The sequence below is a fragment of the Juglans regia genome, chromosome 10, assembly GCF_001411555.2.
Source record: "Juglans regia cultivar Chandler chromosome 10, Walnut 2.0, whole genome shotgun sequence".
Lineage (NCBI taxonomy): Eukaryota > Viridiplantae > Streptophyta > Magnoliopsida > Fagales > Juglandaceae > Juglans > Juglans regia.
In genome coordinates, this window is record NC_049910.1 from 19116701 (window position 1) to 19136125 (window position 19425).

The window sequence follows — 19425 nt, forward strand, 5'->3', positions numbered from 1 at the left end:
ATTGCTGTTGATGAGAGAGAAAATAAACTTCTTTATTGGTTAGGAACAAGCAGTCTATGACTGCTGCATTTTCTCTTTTGGATGAGGAAGAGTTCCTTTGAATCCTTTCACCAAAAGTATTTGCTGAGAACTGCATGTAAGTCCCAGAACACTAGCAGTTAAAACTCGAGGAAAGTAAGACACCCAAAAGCCCAAGTAATATCGGATCAAACCATTTACCTGCCCAATTAATCAAACACTTTGTGAGGGTGTAAAATACACCAGGTCCAAAATGGTTCTCAAGGCCTAGCCCATCAAGGGGTTATCACTAGAAGACAAAGGAAAATAGAGGGAAATGAGACAAGAATGGACAAGGGGGAGAGGGTGTCAGGAGAAAGTAGGAAAGGGAGAGATAGTCGGACACGTAAAGCAGACATCCCTCACCACTATCGAGGCGCCCACAAGAAGAGGGTCAGATAAAATGAATAAGGTGTCTACGATTTTAGGGACTTCTTTTCTTTTGAATGCTTGGAGGGGTTTCTTCGATTTCTTCTTTAACCTCTAGACAGAGAGATCCGGAGAGAACCTCTTCTCCAGTAAGTAGATCTTCAGTTCCCATTGTACAATGAGAAATGAGAGACTGTAAACAATCATATTATAATGGAATCTCCCATCCACAAACCCCTGTGGACATAGGCCTAGTGTCGAACTATGTAAATTTTTGTTCATCTCTCCTTATTTTCTTTGTATTTAAATACTGTTCACAGCCATGGATGTATGCACAAACACCGTACAACTGCATCGAATCATCGTCGAGAGCTCTACACCTCATCAATCAAGGCCCAACCCACCTCAGAGCGTCCTAGAATAGATCTTTCTTACCTTCCGGGCTGCGCCGTTTTTGGGCATTAATAGTGGCACCATCTGTGGGATCAATATTTTTTTTGCACCGGAAGCGAAAGAATGACGATTTCTCAACGAGCTAAATAATCTTCAAAGGAGCAGATGAAAGTTTTCCACATAAGTATCTTCAGTCTTTCTACTTTTATTTTTATAAAAAGCACTACTGCAGAAAAGGGGCAAGTGAACATTTTCTCGCCTGGGGGATTAAAAGTGCACTGTACTTGATCAGCTTTTAATTTCGACTTCCAAGCGTAGAAGCTGTCAAAGTAATACAAGGGTAAATCCCAAGATCGAATTCACAGGGACAATGAGAATTTAGCAAACATTTCATTTTCGCAAGACCACATATTATCGTTTGGAGTGACATGAGAATTTAAAATAATCAGCAAAGAGAAATAAATTCCTAAACTTAACCACTAACAATATTTACACCTAAATGTGGATATTTACCAAAGGAGTGTAGAGTGAATTATGAGTGAAATTATCGGGACGTTCAAACATAAGTAAAACTGAAAATAAAAGAGAATCTATTTTTCTAAAATTGCTAAGATTAAAGGGATTTAAAGAAATCGTATGGAAGTTGACTTAAACTTGTAAGAAACAATTAAACAAACACTTGGGATGCAATTTTCACCCACTAATTTGGTGATGGATTTACTTCTCTTTTCATTTTCTCTCAACCATTCTCTCATTCCTAGAAATCATAGTCGGATAATATAGCAATGAACCACAATTTTATTTTAATAAAACTACTTGACAAATTATATAACAATCATAGAAAGTGAAAGAAAAACATTAAAGTCATGTTACTTGTTCAAGTATCAATTGTGCCTTTACATCTACAATTGATCTAAATCAAGAACAAAGAACTCTAGTATTTTCTAGATGCACATTGAGATATAATCCATCAAGTTAATCATCAAAAGCACTAAATATTGAAGTAAATTCAATCCCAAATAGTCGCGGGTTACTCATTGAATCCCAAGCTAAAAATCTAGCCTATCATCTCTAGATTAACAAAATGCTCAAGAAAATTAAAATCTAACATCATCATATACTGTTTCAAATGAAAGTTACTGAATAAAAATATATTGTATCCCACAAATGTGCTGAAATCCTAAACTCAAAATTAACAGACGGAATAGAATTAATGCACTGAAAAGAACTGGAAAAATAAAATAATGAAGGAAAAACCCGAACGCAATTCGGATGAGAATGAAAAAACCAGAAAAAAAAAACTGAAGAAGAGACGGCGCACAAAATAAAAATTTTGTTTTATATCTCTCTTTTGCCTCAAACCGAGTACGCGGTTTTTCTCTGCAGCACAGCCCACGTTCGTGCATTTCTTTCTCTCCGCAGTGCGCACGTCGATCAGCTCCTGCGTTTTGAGCCTGCATCTCCTGCGTTTTGAGCCGGTGCTGTGAGTGCATGAGTGGTTCTATGTGAGTGCCCGCGTGTGCGTGCGTCCGCTGCTATGCGTTTCGTCTGCGTGAGTCTGCTTGCACGATCCACGTCGTGCGTCTGCTCCTTGCTGCTCAATTCATCTCCAGCCCAAGTGAGGCCGCCCCTCTCCACTCAATCCCGTGTGTGTGTGTTCCTTTCGGGATGTTGCCTGGCCAGCTGGGTATTTCCAATAATATCCATGTGATTTTAACATCTTTCCCATAATACCCTGCAACATAAATAAGACATGAGTACAATTTTGGAGTATTAATTTTTGGTGTGAACTAACTGCAATACAACTTCTTTCAAGTGCAAAATATCAAAATTTCATATTGAGTCAAGAATTAGAAATTACTACATAATTAAATGCTCATTCACATTTTGGTTAAACAAATCACTCACTTTAGCAATTTAATCATGTAGTTTTTGACATTTTATCAGTACTTTTTATACATCCAGCGTGTAGGGCTAAAGTCCCAAACTCTCCAACTACTTGAGCTTAAATAGCACCCACAACTCCCTATGCTTTTAAGTACATAGTATATTTAAATGAGTAGTACAAATACTATTCACGAATATATACTGGGTGCATACAAGTGCATAGTGCCTGCATGGGCATCACGTCTCGATTGTGCATGGCATGCACAGTGCACAACAGGTGCACGTTGCCGTGCACCCGGGAGCCTCACGGTAGCTCGCTGCGAGGCTCGTTGACCCATTAACATCCACCACATGAACCGCCGACAGAGATAGTCCCTAACCACCTGGCCACGATAGGGATCTCGATGCATGGCCACATGCATGGGAATGCATGTGGCCGATATTCTCCTTGGCCCAGTCGCACCGTGGCATGGTAAGGGTGTCGGCGACCACCATGTGAACCGCCGACACTTTCTGTCCCTGCCTGAATGCCACCTTCGCGCCCCGACACGCAGTGGGCCACGGTGGCTTGAAGCCATGCACCCAGTGCACAGAGCATGCACCGAGTTCCTCGGCCATGCACCAAGATTGGAGGCCATGTACTGTGGCCAATGGTGTCCTCGACCACGACCATGCACCATGGGCAGGACCCTTCGGCCAAAACATTCCACGACCATGCTCACTTGCTAGCCACTCCAGGGCCAAGTGCTTGTTGGCCACTGGCGGGCGCCCTAGGCCACCATGAATGGCGAGCTCCTCAGCCATGTACCACGGCCAGTGGTGTCCTCGCCCACAGCCATGCACCACAGGCAAGACCCCTCAGCCAGAACATCCAACAGCCATGCTCACCTGGCAGCCACTCCACGGCCATGTGCTTGTCGACCACTGGCGCGCACTCTAGGCCACCAAGAATGACAAGTTCCTCGGCCAATGAGCTTCTCAGCCACTGGCAGGAAATCAACTCCTCAACAGTCTGCTCCTCAACCACATACCCCTCGGACAGAGACTCTCCTTGACCATGCATGCTCCTCGGTCATCAACTGCTTGCTTCTCACCCACGGACTCACCTCCTTTGCTCGAGACTCATCTGCACAAGTTGTGAAAAAAAAAGAGAGAATCGAAAATAAAAATAAGGAGCAAGGAAGAGAAGAAATAACAAACGACAGTGGGCAAACAATAGCGGGCAACAATCAGTCATAGCGGCTAAATACTTCGGTTTGTCTCCTTTGAAACTTATGTAGATTTTGTTTTCACTAACATGATTGATCCCTGTAGCACAAAATCTCCATCAACTACTTACCTCCTCACGAGACGAAATGGATGAGTGTAATGCCTAAGGCTGCTCTATCCCTCTCACAGAAGAGTGTGGGTTAGCCTTCGGCTACCCGAAAATAGAATCTCCATCAACAATCTCAACCAATGGAATCTCCATCAACGGAATATCCATCAACAACTTACCTCTCTACGAGGCGAAAGGGATGAGTGTAATGCCTAAGGATGCTCTATCCCTTTTGCGGAAGAGTGCGGGTCAGCCTTCGACGACCCAAAGACGGAATCTCCACCAACAAAATCTCCATCAACGAAATCTCCATCAGCAATTTATCTCGCCGCGAGGTGAAAGGGATGAGTGTAATGCCTAAAACTGCTCTATCCCTCTTGCGGAGGAGTGCGGGTCAGCCTTTGGCTATTCGAAGATGGAATCTCCATCGACGGAATCTCCATTGACGGAATCTCCACTGACGGAATCTCCACCAACGAAATCTCCATTAGCAACTTACCTCTTTGTGAGGCAAAAGGGATGAGTGTAACGCCTAAGGCTGCTCTATTCCTCTCACAGATGAGTGCGGGTTAGCCTTCGGCTACCTGAAGATAGAATCTCCATCAACGAAATCTCCATCAACAACTTACCTCCCCGCGAGGCGAAAGGGATGAGTGTAATGTCTAAGGTTGCTATATCCCTCTCGCGGAGGAGTGCAGGTTAGCCTTCGGCTACCTGAAGATGAAATCTCCACCAACGAAATCTCCATCAACGAAATCTCCATCATCAGCTTACCTCCCCGCGAGGCAAAGGGATGAGTGTAATGCCTAAGGCTATTCTATCCCTCTCGCGAAGGAGTGCAGGTCAGCATTCGGCTACCAAAAGACGGAATCTCCATCAACAAAATCTCCACCAATGAAGTCTCCTACAGTGGAACGCCATCTTCTGCAATGGAACGTCATCTCCAGCAACAAAACGCCAAACTGATAGTGCCTCAGACCTTCACACCCCAACAAGATAGCTTAGGTTCGCAAATTCCGCGCTTGTGATTGAAAAATATTTGTACTAACAGGTTTGACTTTTGCAGCATCACCAACTTACCTTCCCGTGAGGGTCAACAGGTGGGCCCAGCCGTTCAGCTGCCCGGCCTGCTGACTCACTAAAAAATGAGTAGTACAAAGGCTATCCTAAGTGCAGGAGGATTTCGCGTAATAATTAGGAATAAATTCCTAGATTGTCTCATCAGGGAAAGTTACTTAAAATCAAACTCGTTTAAAATAGTGAAAATATTCACAAAGAGAAAATAAAAATGATGGTATGTGCAATGGATGGAAGAGTGCAACAAGAATGAAAAGGGCACTAGTCATGGACTAGATTCATATTTTTGAATTTTTGAGTGTCAAATTGAAATGTAAAAGACTAACAAATTGAAATTAACAATCAAAGAATCAACTAAACTGAACAATCTTAATTAATCTGAAAATTAAACAATAAAACTGAAATTATTCAAGTCCTAATTAAACTTTAATCAATCTAATATGCAACGTAACTAAGAGATTAATAAAACTAAGCTAAGAATTAAACTAAATTAAAAAATAATTGACAAAATACGAACTGAAAATTGAAAAGTCCCAAAATCAAGATTCTAGGGTTCATCCTTGTATTCAAATCACAAATTTTTAAAATTAATCCATAGTAATTGTAATCATTGTTCAATCAAAACTTAAAGAAGTGAGAAAAATAAATAACACGAAGTAAATAAACAGCAAATAAAATGCCCAAAAGTCTAAGCCAAATATCTCAAAAGTATTCCATAAACTTTAAACTGAAATTAAATAAAAAGTAAGGAATGAAAATAGCAAGCCAAATGAATGAAGATGAATGTGGTAGGCAATGGAGGTGGCGGCTGGAGCGGCAATTGGACCCTGGAAGAGTTCATCAAATGTGCGGCCTTGCTCTGCAAAAGTCTCCAATTTCGTGCTAATGATATGCTTAAATAGGGTAGGAAAGAAACCCTAATGTCTTCATATTCCCGTACACAAAATCGCTTAAATTTTAGGACTCAACTTGGTAGCCATATAAGCATTTCAGGAATTCGAATTTGGAAACCCTTATTAGAGACAACTTTGTAGCCCTTTAAAATAGCTTTCCAACACATCAAGAATTGTATCAATTCTATATTTGAGCAGAAAGTTATGATTAAAGTACTAAAGTATGTTCATTCTGTCTCCTAACGCATTTTGGACTCTGATCCAAATTACTCTCAAACCCTATCATTATTCTTATCTGAAGAGTCATACACTCGTTGAAAGTTCTTAGGTTGTTCCAACGTCTTACCCACTTGAAAGTCATTTGAATTTGAAATTAGAAATAAAATAATAGAAATTAGAAATAAAATAAAATAAGAATAATAGAATATCAAAAATATGTTGTGCATGTAAATAAACATTGTCCAATTAAATCACAAGTTATAAAATTAAGCATAAATCATGCTATTAACCAACTTAAATCACAACTCGAATTTATTCATCTTAACGAATTTTTCATCTAAAACCAATAATAATGTATGAAATAAATAAAATATATTGGTTCTAAATATATAAAATATGTAATAATTCAGCTCAATCACCTACCCTACGACAAAGTGCGGGTTTAGTCTTTCGATTGCCCCACATACTTTTGAGACAGCATCTCCACCACTTCCAATAAGCGTCAAGCCTCTGATCTTTGCCGCACTCCAAAATGACAATTTAGCCCGATCGGACATCTTCTCATTACCTTCCTTGTTGAGGATCAATAGGCGGGCTTCCTTAAAGAGGCTCGACTTGCCTCATGGCGAAGTGCAGGTTCAGTCCTTCGACTGCTTGACATTACACCTGAGACGACATCTCCACCAGCGAACACCGGGTGGTCGCACTCGTACCATAACCGCTGCCAGCGGGTTACCTTTGGGAACGATTCTTCGGAGTTAAAGTGCCTCCGAGCTCCACAAATCGCCTAAAGTGGACCCAGAGAGCTCCTTGGCCACTTCGCGCGGGTTACAACAAACATACTCTAACATTAACCACAATTCACATCAGATAAGGAAAGTTCACCAACATTATTGTAAACAAAGACGCGGGAAGAACATATGCATTTCGACAAGACGTAAGGCTGAGTCCAGTCTTACATGCTGCTCGACCCTCTTTACCACTTTTCTAAAAAGGCGGGAAAGGTAAGGGACCGCCCAACCTCCCAGGTATTTGATTAGGCAGGCAAGTTACTTGACTGCCCGACCAACTTTCGCTCGCACATTATGCGGTCGAGCCCATCTCTCGCCATAGCCACCAACTTTCGCTCTTACCTTACGCTGTCGAGCCCATCTCCCACCATAGCCAACCAACTCACTCTCGCATCTTACACGGTCTAGCCCATCCCTCGTTAGAACAGGTTTCGCGCTCGTACTCTGTGTGATCGAGCCTACCTCCCACTTACTTGGTAAGGATTGGCTTCACGCTCGCGCTCCATGCAGTTGAGCCTACCTCCCGCTTACCTTGCCAGGATGGGCTTTATCTCGTGCTCTATGCTGTTGAGCATACCTCCCGCTTATCTCGCCAGGACAGGCTTCACGCTTGCACTCCATGTGGTTGAGCCTACCTCCTGCTTATCTAGCCAAGATGTGCTCGCGGCCTACGTACCTCTACGCGGTCGAGCCCATCTCTCGAGAGGAACGGATGACCAGGGCCAGTTCCCGAAATTTATTTCTCTACAGATTGAGGCATATCAGTTCGATTGCATATTTTACCTTTAAAGATTATCAAGGTCTTTTTTGAAAAAAATTGCCCTTAAGAATCGCGGGCAACTGTGAGGGGGTAAACTACACCAGGCCCAAAATGGTTTTCAAGGCCCAGCCCATCAATGGGTCATCACTAGAAGACAAATGAAGAGAGAGAGAAATGAGATAAGAAGGGACAAGGGGGTGAGGGTGTCCGGAGACAGGGAAGTGTCAGAAGAAAGTAGGAAAGTGAGAGACGGTCAGACACGCAAAGCAAGCATCCCTCACAATTACTGAGGCGCACACAAGAAGAGGGTCAGATAAAAGGTTTAGAGTGTCTACGGTTTCAAGGGATTTCTTTTCTTTTGAACGCTTAGAGAGGTTTCTTCAACTTCTTCTTCAACCTCTAGACATAGAGCTCTAGAGAGAACCTCTTCTCCAGCTCTCATTATACAGTAAAAAATGAGAGATTATGAGAGACTGTAAACAAGCATATTATAGTGGAATCTCCCCTCCCCAAACTTAAGTGGACGTAGGCCTAGTGCCGAATCATGTAAATCTGTGTGTCAATCTCTCCTTATTTTCTCTGCATTTAAATAATGTTCACCTTCATAGATGTACGCACAGACATTGTACAGCCGCATCGGATCATCGTCGGGGGCTCCACACCTCACCGATTAAGGCTAAGCCCACCTCAGCACGTCTGGGAATGGATCTTTCTACCCTTCCGGGCTGTGCCGTTTTTGGGCGCTAACACACTTAATGGGGTAAATTGAGGTATCAAACCTTGAAGGGATCCTAGGACTCCCAATTAACAAACAAAGTTTGCTAACAAAATTGATTCGAAGTTTCATGCCTTTATTATAAACAAAAACAGGCTTATAAAAGCTTACTTTAGATAAAATCAAAGACACTCAATATTTATCTAAACTTGTGTTCGAAACAACAAAAACATAATTGGGTTTTTTATTTTTATTTTATTTATTTATTTTATTTATTTTTATAACATATAGTTAATTCGTTTACGGGATTTTGCCTACGTAGTCTGACAAAATATAGTTTTTAGAAAATCTTGACAAGATGTTTACTCTTTCCCAACAAGAACTTTTTTAAAAAGTTACAAATAGATTGTAAGAACAAGATTCTTTCCGTGGTTTCGTTAAAACTTTTCATGGGTAAGCAGCAGCCACAAGATAAGGGAATCTGTTAATGGGCAAGGAATTCTCCTTTGCATAAGAATAGAAACATAAAGAGCAGTAAAGCAGCAACAAAGAACAATATACAGTATATATTCACCAGGTGAAGTGAATGACTTTCCAAACAGAAAAGCGAATAAAGCCTATATATAAAATAAAATCGGAAAGACCAAAAAAAATTGAGGAACTAAATAATCTTGTTAGCCGGAAGGACAAGCAAATCATGAGCAGCGGTGCCAACAATTTCCGGCCGACGCTCCGGAATCGGCAGCTTGAACTGGACTATGATGGCTATACTGCTGGCCATATTGAGCCAAACCGGGTGCGCCCTATTCCCATGTTTCCAAGGTCCCTGACCTTCCAAGTTACTCCTCATGTAAGTATGATGTTACTTCATTTCCTGATAAAAACAGCCCTGAAACTGGAGGGTTTTATATGATTGAGGACAATAAGAAGCTGGAATGAGAACATCTTGTTGTACTTACATGCTATATAAATAGTAATTTTTATTTTTATTTTTGGTTGTACGTGATCAGGATGTCAGAGCCGGCACGCGGCCTCCCTCGCAATCATTCGACGAGAGAAGGATAACAGGACCGTCTGGAATGTCTAGGTGATTATATTGGTTACATCAATATGTTGAAGAAAAGATATATATTTTATATGACAAAGATTCAATAAATATTGCTTCTTATCTTACCCCCCAAAAAATTAATATTTTGGATGAATATGATTCACTAACATTGGTTCTTATATTTATTGAGTGCTCGTCAGTTTAAACGTGTATTCAGTTTGATATAGGAGAAATAATTTAGCTACAAATAAATCTCACAAAAATAAATTTACAAATTGATATAACTTGACATAATACGTTAGATTGTAAAACTACTTTTATTGTAAAGTAGATCTAACGTTTCATATGAAATCATATTAATTTATATTTTTGTGAGATCTATTTGTGGCTGTAATACTTCTCTGCTTGCTTTGGCAGACGACTGGTTGTTTAGAATGCATGTATATAAACATTGCATGGTTTGCCTTTAATGGATAAAACTTTCAAATGCGAGTTGTCTAGTTTGAAAAGTCTAACACAAACTACACACAGTTTTCTTGCTTGATCATAATTCATAATCCATGAACTTTAGGCAATCTTCGATATAATAGAAGTTGAAAAACTGTAATCTACTGTTGACCCACAAAATACATCACTAATGCATGGTATGCCGGCTTTTCGAAATTGAAGATGCCATGAAGGCAATAAATTAATTAATGAAATGATCACATATATCTTTTGATATTCATACGTACACTCCCCTCTTTAGTAATAAAATACTACAATATATAATTAGCTCTAACGTCCTTATCTCAAAACTCATTACTTGGTGGCTTGTATCGTCTTTCCCTTAAGATAATGTCGTTGCCGATTCTTCATTTGCATGCAGCATTCCCGGACCAACTCTCTCTTCAATGCAAATTGTAGTCCTAGACAACAACAATATGAGAAGGGAAGCAAACCCCAGGCCGAGACAAATCATCCAGAATAATGGCCTTTCAAGATTAACAGGACAACAAAATCGGCCAGTTCCAACACTGGCAGACGACTCCAGATTGACCCAAGATGAGCAAAACAAGGCATTGAAAATGCTCAAGAAAGAAACCTACAATCCTACTGCGAAGGCAATAACAAAGAGATTGAGCTTTTATTACAAAAATAATGCCAAAAGTAGTCTTTTGAATGAGTTGGAAAAGTTGAAAGATGAAGATGCTAAGAGCTGTGCTATTTGCCTGGATGATTTTGAGCCAAGACAAGAGGTGGTCATAACCCCATGCAACCACATGTTCCACGAGGACTGCATCATGCCGTGGGTGAAGAGCCATGGTCAGTGTCCCGTTTGTCGCTATGCCTTCTGCGAGAGAATGGAAACTTCACCCAACTTGAACAACACTAACATTGCAAATGTGGGTGCAGCCAATGATCTTTTTGCAGGAGAGTTGCTTTCGATAATAAGGGCACTTGAGGATGTCTTTGAATGGGGCAATCCTACTGTCCGCTAATTAATAATGCCAACTTGGACCTTTGTTAAGTACCCATCATGTATTGGTCGGTCATGTTTTTCTAGTTATTTATCAGTACGTACTGCCTGATTCGATTTCCTTTTTAATTGCCTGTTTATATGCTCGATCGTGACAATGTGGAGGTTAATACTCCTAAAGTTAATTGCATACATATATGTTTTTTCTTTTTCTTTGGAAATGCATACATCTATCTATATATGTTGCCATATATAGCGGTATTGCTCACTTAACTCGCTTTCGAATTTCGGGCTTTTATGCTCATTATATGGTTTGATTTTAATATTTTATAAAGGCAAATGATTAAGGGAAAAACTTTTTTATAATGCTCTTTTAAATGGAGGACGTTTTTAAAAAAAAAAAAGAAATAATACTCTTATCGTGATTTGTTTTATAAAAAAGGTCTTAATTTAAATATAAAATTGTAAAAAAAAAAAAAGTTGTACTTTGTATTAATACTCATGTATAAAACATATGCATATAAGAAATTCAAAAAAAGGTCTCCACATTGCTATCTTCAAGATTTTCTAACTACATTCATCCGTCAACCGGAGGCCATGAATGTGTAGCATAAAAGAAGGAATAAAAATGTGGCATAGAAATTGATTTGCTTTCGGCCAAAAGAAGGATTAATAATGAGACTGGGGGATGTTTGGAAAATTTTTTTATCTCATCTCATCTCATTTCATTCCCAAACATCATTTAAATACAAACACTTTCAAACTAATCATTACAACTTTCTTAAACTTTTAAATAAAAAATAATTCAATTTTTTCAAATCTTAAAATAAAAATTATATTATAATACTATTTTAACTTTATAATATCTTTTATTCATTTTTTTTCTCTCATTTTCTAAAACCTAGTAAATACTTAACTAAAACTATCTGACTGCTATTCACAAATCATCTTACTACTATTAACAAAATTCTCATCTAATCTCAAGATTCCCCAAGCAACTCCCTAAAGCAATTTTTTATTTTTTTATGCTTCTAAATGAAATTTAGAGTAGAAGAAAAATAACCCTTTGAAAAAAAATGGATTGGCTCAACAGTCTCCACATTGTTATCTTTAAGATTTTCAAACCACATTTATCCGTTAACAGGAAGCCATGTATGTGTAGCCATGTGCTTGTGTAATAAGCAGAGCGCGAAAACAGTGAAACACTTTATATAAAAATAGTATAATGAACTCCACATAAACTAGCACCAATAATTTTTTTTTCTTTGAATTTTTGTTTTGTTTTGTTTTTTAAGACAAAATTAAATTAATGACGCGCGAGACGAAATAAAGGAATGAAACAAATATAACCAGCAAATGATACCGAGTTTAAATAAAATAACTCTCCCAACCTAAACCGAAGAGTGTTCTCAATGTGAAGATTAATTATATGCTCAAATATATGTTTTCAATGTGCAAAACAAAATTATAGTAGGATTAATATGAGAATTCAAAACGATGGAAGTGGGCGATGAGAGAATTACCTGAGCGTGATAATCTATACACATCAAAATATTAGATAAAAAGAAAAAAGGACAAAGAAAAAAAAAAAGAAAACTAGTTACTAAAACAAATATCAATTGAAAATAAAAAGAGATGAAAAAAATGCAAACTCTGTTTTTTTTAATGCACTAATTTATAACAAAATTGAAGATTAATCCTGATATGCATGATCCTCTAGTGGCACTTCTTCAACTTCTTAGATCTCAATTTTTAAAAATGGTTTCAAACGACATATCACAATTTTTAGAATTATATATTGTAGTTTTCCGAGGAAAGGATGTAAATGAGAATTATAACGAATAACTTTTTGACCTGGTTTAAAAGATTTTCTCGAAATGTTTCGATCTTCAACTATTTTCATTTGTTTCTTATATGATTTGGCAATATCAAAATTGCACTCAAAATGAGTACGACGAGCTTCGAGAGAGTTCTCACAACTTGCTTGTATCAAAGTGTCCTGGAAAAGACTCTCAATCATATTAACCTCATAGACATTTTCATCGTTTGACATTTGCTTACTTATTGCTGACTTATGTGGAAAATATTAAACTTAACAGTCATGTTTTCAAAAAACATTTTCATAATACCACTTCGACAATTAATTAAAGCATTAGATGTGGCTAAGAAAGACCATCCCAAAATAATATGGATTTACGTACTAACATTTTGAGTGGGCTCAATATTTAATACCACAAAATCCATTGGAAAGTAGAATGATTCGACTTTGATCAAGACATTATTGACAATACCTTTAGGGATCTTAACAGACTTATTAGCTAACTGAAGCGTCATTTGAATGGGTTTTAGCTCCCCTAATCTTAACTAACTGCAAATATACAGAATATGGTAATAGATTCACACTCGCCTCCAAGTCTAACAAAGATTTCTCAATATGATGATTTTCAATCTTACATGAAATTGTAGGAGATCCAAGGTCCTCATATTTGACTGGATATTTACTCTAAATAAAAAAACTAGCATGCTCAGTAAAAAATGTCTTCTTTGGAATATTGGTTTTCCTTTTTATTGTAACAAGATCCTTAAAAAATTTTGCATACGCAAGTACTTGCTAAATTGCATCAATGATTGGTATGTTAATTTATACTTGCTTAAACACCTCTAAAATATCATGAAATTTAGCATTTTTCTGAGGATTTTCCAAGCTTTGAGGAAATGAGGCTCTAGGAACAAATTTCTTAATAGGTTTAGAAGGATTAGAATCATGAACTTTGAGGGATGTTGGGTTGACATTCTTTTTCTCTTTGAACTCCAACTCCTCAACTTCTGGTACTTTAACTTGATTGTCAACTTATCTACCTGGCCTGAGAGTAGTAATGGACTAAACATGTTCCTATCCCTGAATAGAACTGGATGCATTATTGGGGGCATATTGTCCTTTTGGGTTGGGTATAGGCTGACTTGGGAATTTTCTTCTCTCCCTCTCACCAACATGGGTTGCTAACTGGCCACTTGACTCTCTAATTTTGAAATTCCTTGTATTCTTCTGAATGGAATTCTTCATCTCCTGAATGGCCTAATTAGTGGATTGTGTGATGCCTCCAAATTTCGCTTGGGATCAGACGAACATTTGAAGATTCGAGACATGCAACACAAGATTACCTGCCCCTGTTTATGACATATAAGATGCAATGTTCATAACATGCATATAGTATCATACATTATTCGTAGTGGATAATTTTTTTCTTTAGCAACACTATGCACCAAACTAAAATATCTCAAATACTTAAAACATACTTCATACAAAATAACATACTAAACAACTGAGATCAAAACACTAGTCCAAAATGATTGTGATCAAAAGAGTACTGGAGATTGAACACCACAAATACAAGTAGTAATCTGAGGTAACTATTGTACTATCACCTACGTCGCACATTCGCTTAGTTGATCGTTTCTAGTTGGTCGATTTCTGATTTTCCTTCAGATCCTGTAATAAGATCTACCATTCGGGGGGGAATGGTAGTTGAGACTACCATAGTGAGATTTGATTACAAATTTCTGTAAGTTAACAGGAAATTTCCGCACAGGTTAATGATGCATGCATGGCAATAAAGGCAATAATGCACAATCAAAGTTAATAGTAAACATAACATGGCATGAAATAATAAACATAACATAACTTGACATAACATGGCATGAGCTGACATAACTTGAACTGAAATATAAATTTAGGTTCACGTGACATGGCATGTATGTGAACTTAAAACATAACATGGACTAGCAACATAGCATGAACGTGAACTTGAAACATAACATGGACTTGAAATATAGCATAAACGTGAACATACATAATTTGAACACGAACTTGAACATAACATGAACCTAAGCATGACATAACATAAATGTGAATTTGGAATATAACGTGAATGTGAACATGACATAACATGAATGTGAACTTGAACATAACATGAACTTGAACATAACATGACATAAACATGAACTTGAAATATATTCTTGTCTCATGGGGTCACCATGATTGAGTAATCTTATTTCATGGGGTTACCATGATTGTGTATTCTTATCTCATGGGATTACCATGATTGACATAAACTTGAAACTTGACATGAACGTAAACTTGAACATAATATGACGTAAAATATGACTGAACGTGAAATACGTGAAATTAAAATCTTATTCAATGGACTTAATTAATAAAGTGACCATATGGGTGCTACACAGGTCCCCTTGAGCCATATATCCCTGACGATTACCGCATCACAACACATGTGTCTATATCAGCTGTGAGTGCGTTAATACGTACTCCATAGTTGTTGTGGCCCCACATATTCTACATGTTACAATTGCTGTATCTCACGTAGTGTATGCTCCACAATTGTTGTGGCCCCATATTTCATGCTCCACAGTTGTTTTGGCCCTATGACTTATTTGTGCCACACTTACTGTGGACACACATAAAATAAAGTGTGGCTTCATCTGCGTTAGTGCTTGGCACACTCCGGTGACCAGTTAATTAGGCTCCATTCCAGTGTTTTAAATTTCGTACCGTACTGGCTGGTACGGTCGAAATTTTTCGTTTCGGCCGTCCGGCCGATACATGTACTATATCTGTCCCATACCAACTAAAATACCGGCCGTACAGAACTAAATTTCGGCCTATATTTCAGCCGGTACCGGCCGATATTTCGGCCTGGGTGTTTATTTTTTATTTTTTCAAACTACAAACTTATTTTTTAACCTCTAATTCAGACTAGACTATTTATAATTTTTATATATATGTATTTATATATAATTTATTTATATATAGACTATTATTTTAGAATATAATTTATATATATTTATATATATAATTTATTTATATATCGATTATCCCGAAACGTTATCCCGAAACAGTACCGGTACCGAAATATTTTGTTCCAGTGTCTTGACAGGTACGACGTCCGGTTCGGTATTCAAAACATTGCTCCATTCGCAACCTATTGACTGTACTTCGTCAATCCAGGAAATTTCACACCTATTTAGATACTCCAGTGTGAATAAAAGAGTTCTACTAGGATATTACCTTATCCTAGTGCTTAGGGTCGTGATTGACATGAATAACTTAACTGGTATATATGACATTTCGTAACGTGACACGACATGAATGTGACATAAAAGACAAAAGTCCTGACGTAGCATAACGTGACATGAATATAAGACGACAGACATGACATACTTTGAGACATAAATGTAACAGAGAACATTTCATAACATGGCTCAAACAACATTTCGTAACATGACATATCATGTAACAAACAACATTTCTTAACATGGAGTAACATGTGACAGGGAATATTATGTAACATAAAATACATGTAATAGATGACATACTTAACTTAACATGATATACTTGCAATGTATATCAATGTATAACAATACGTGACAGAATATCTAGTGTAACAGATGAATAATTCATGACAGAATAAATTATGTGCAACAGATAAATATGTAATGAATTGACATGGTACATATGATAACATGCATCCATACAGTTTAGTTCCCTTACTTATCACCCATACACATTAAATTGATAGTAAGTTAAAAGCTAACTTATCTCGGTCTTCGCACTTCTAGACAAAATTCAAGTGCGATCATGAGAAACTGAAAATAGTGATTATTAAAAATTAGAACTTAATCACTAACAATTAGGAATATGGAAAAATATCAACTTAAAATAAAATTACCATTTTACCCTCTACATGTGGAAAAATGACCATTTTACCTCTAACTTAAGGATTTTGCATCCTAACTCGAAAAATACCAAAATTTACATACTTTATGTAAATTTTGTCCTAAGCTCAAATATCAATTTTGAAAAATTTAAAACTAAACAAAACCATTAAAACTCTATAGGGCCGAAACTTACAAAGGCTATTTCCTTTGATTTTTGTTGTAATTCTTTCAAATTTCAAAACTTATGATTAAACTAAAATTCTTCTTCTGCTATACTCATAACATATTCCTAAGAATAATCATGTTTTTAATCATAAACAAAAGTCATCAAAATCACTAAAATTATACTTGAACATTTTTTTTTTTTGGTTTTTCTTCCAAGTTCAAAACAGATTTTTGTTTCGAACTTGTTTCGATCAACCTCTTGATCCATGACTTATAAAGAAGTGATCTTCAAACCAAAACATCACATGGTTTAAAAAAAGTGTCCCAAAACAGATCCAAGTTTCAAACTCAAGATCAAATGGTTAAACATCAACCAAAACATAAATTTAGCCAAGAACATTATCACTTTCGCCTAACCAAATATCTCCTTACATAAAATTTCATATCTTTGAAACTAACACCTAATATCTTCAAAATAACATTTTAACATGTATATAAGAGGCTTAGGATCTTCCAATAAAAATATCAAAGTCATTGGAATAAGATTAAACCATAAAAGATTTAAACTTTCTCAAAACAAAAAACTGTTTTTCCTCTTCTAATTTCTAAGTTTCTAGATCTAAGAAAATATTTCACCAAAATTTTTAATCATGCAACAAATCCTGAACCAATAATCACATACACATGTTAACAGTACTCCATAAAAATTTTGGACCAAGATCTATTCATTAGCTTGGTCAAAAACTCTAAAATATAACACACTCAAGTTTATCGCCTAGAATGAGCTTTCTGGGGTCTAAACAATTTTTTACCAATCAAATGATCTCCATGTGGAATAAATAAGGCATCCACGTAAACAAGACTCCAAAAGAAACAACTTTCCTGAAGGAAACTTTGCGATAAGATACTTACAAAAGCTTTGAATCAGGCATGCAACAGAGATAAGAAAAACTATCCGAGAGTGTCTTTTGTGTTCTATAAAGGAATAGTGTAAAGAAGGGTTGCTTTACATGGGAAGTGGACTGGAGAGCCTCTTACACAATTTATAGAAAGTGATAGGACTGAAGGAAAGTTTGAGTGTTGGCCTTTTCTTCTCATTGCAATAAACAAAAATCAATTATAGATCTCTTCTCAAGGTGGAGTGTAAAAGTGAAAAAGTGAGGTGGCCCCTTTAGTTTTGTACTTCAAGAACCTTCTAGGCCCTTCTTTGTAAAGATCTGGTCAGCCAAATGGGGTGCAAAACATATCTAAATAGCAATCCTATGGTGACCAAATTCGTGGGCCTTAATGGGCCTAAACCGAATGGGCCTAAATTTTGGGGTTTAAAGAGGGTTTGGGTTGCTATCAAGCCCAAATCCAATATCACTTGGCCCAATCAATTTTTCAAGGTTAAGAAGGTTGGATAATGATGTTCTAACAAAAATTTAAAGGATTAGTAGCATGTAGAAGTGATTTAATCAAGTGATTAAACACAATGCTAGAAATTGGATTAGAAAGAGTTTGAAGGCCAACTTTGGGGTTTGGGGTAACCATTTAGGGTTTCGGTTTTAACCAAGCTTTTGGGGTTTCAATTGGATTATAACCATTTAGGGTTTTGCTTGGATTGAAACCTTCTTTGGTTTAGCACAATTTGATTGATCATATGAAATAAAGTTTTGCTGGCATGATCTCACACCTTGATTCCTTCAAATCCATCAAACTTTCCTCATGGTGCCAAGTGTCTGATATTATTCACTAAGTGTGGCTAAGATCTTGCCAGGTGTCCAAATAAAACTTCTCTAATCTAATTTGGACATTCCACACTATGATTTTGAAACACTGTAATTGGTGCGCTTATCGAGATTACTATTCACTCCGAAAAAGTGAATCATAAGCTTAGTACTAAAAATCTCTAAATATTCTTATTAATTTATAGTGAAAATCGTTTATCGAAAATTCAACCTCGAAGTGCCCCTAAAAATTCATAGTTTCAAACATGCATTTGGTCCGAAAATATGAAAATAAACTTATTGTGCCATAAAATCTTAAATAATCAACTAAGTCTAATGACGTAGACCATAACGCATTCTGACACTTCTATCTATCTCAAATAAATAAAACTCATATTCCTAACACCATAGTGAGTGATAACATTGACTATATTGACAGACTAAAACCTATGCGATTGGTCGATTCGTAAAAACTTATGGGATTTTTACGAGGTTCATAAAGTTAATAAAAATTACACTAGTGAATTTCTAGTGGGCTATTACAAATTGCATGTATACCCTAAAAGACTCCTCCATGGATGATTGATGTTGTGGTGGTGCCACAAATGGAGGAGTAGATGGATGAACAAGAGAATAAATTAGGTTAGGTCGTCGGGATTGACTTTGTTGTTGCATTTGTGGTCCACCTAATTCATGGGGGTTGATTCTGTCTCCAAGAAAAATTAGGATGGCTTTGCCAATTAGGATTGGATGTCTCTAAAACATGACTTGCTAACGGCTTTCAAAAATTAGTGCATTTACTTGCTCGACATAGCACTCTGAGTAGGCCTGT

The 19425-nt window shown here is 37.2% G+C and overlaps 1 protein-coding gene across 1 annotated transcript; it reads left to right on the plus strand.

The window, feature by feature from the left end:
• The first annotated feature begins 9096 nt into the window (after positions 1–9096).
• On the plus strand, positions 9097–11199 carry LOC108996630 (E3 ubiquitin-protein ligase AIP2). The gene is made up of 3 exons (XM_018972627.2): positions 9097–9329; positions 9490–9566; positions 10396–11199. The coding sequence occupies exons 1-3, from the start codon at positions 9177–9179 to the stop codon at positions 11006–11008; spliced, it is 843 nt and encodes a 280-aa protein (XP_018828172.1). The 5' UTR covers positions 9097–9176; the 3' UTR covers positions 11009–11199.
• Positions 11200–19425: the final 8226 nt, after the last annotated feature.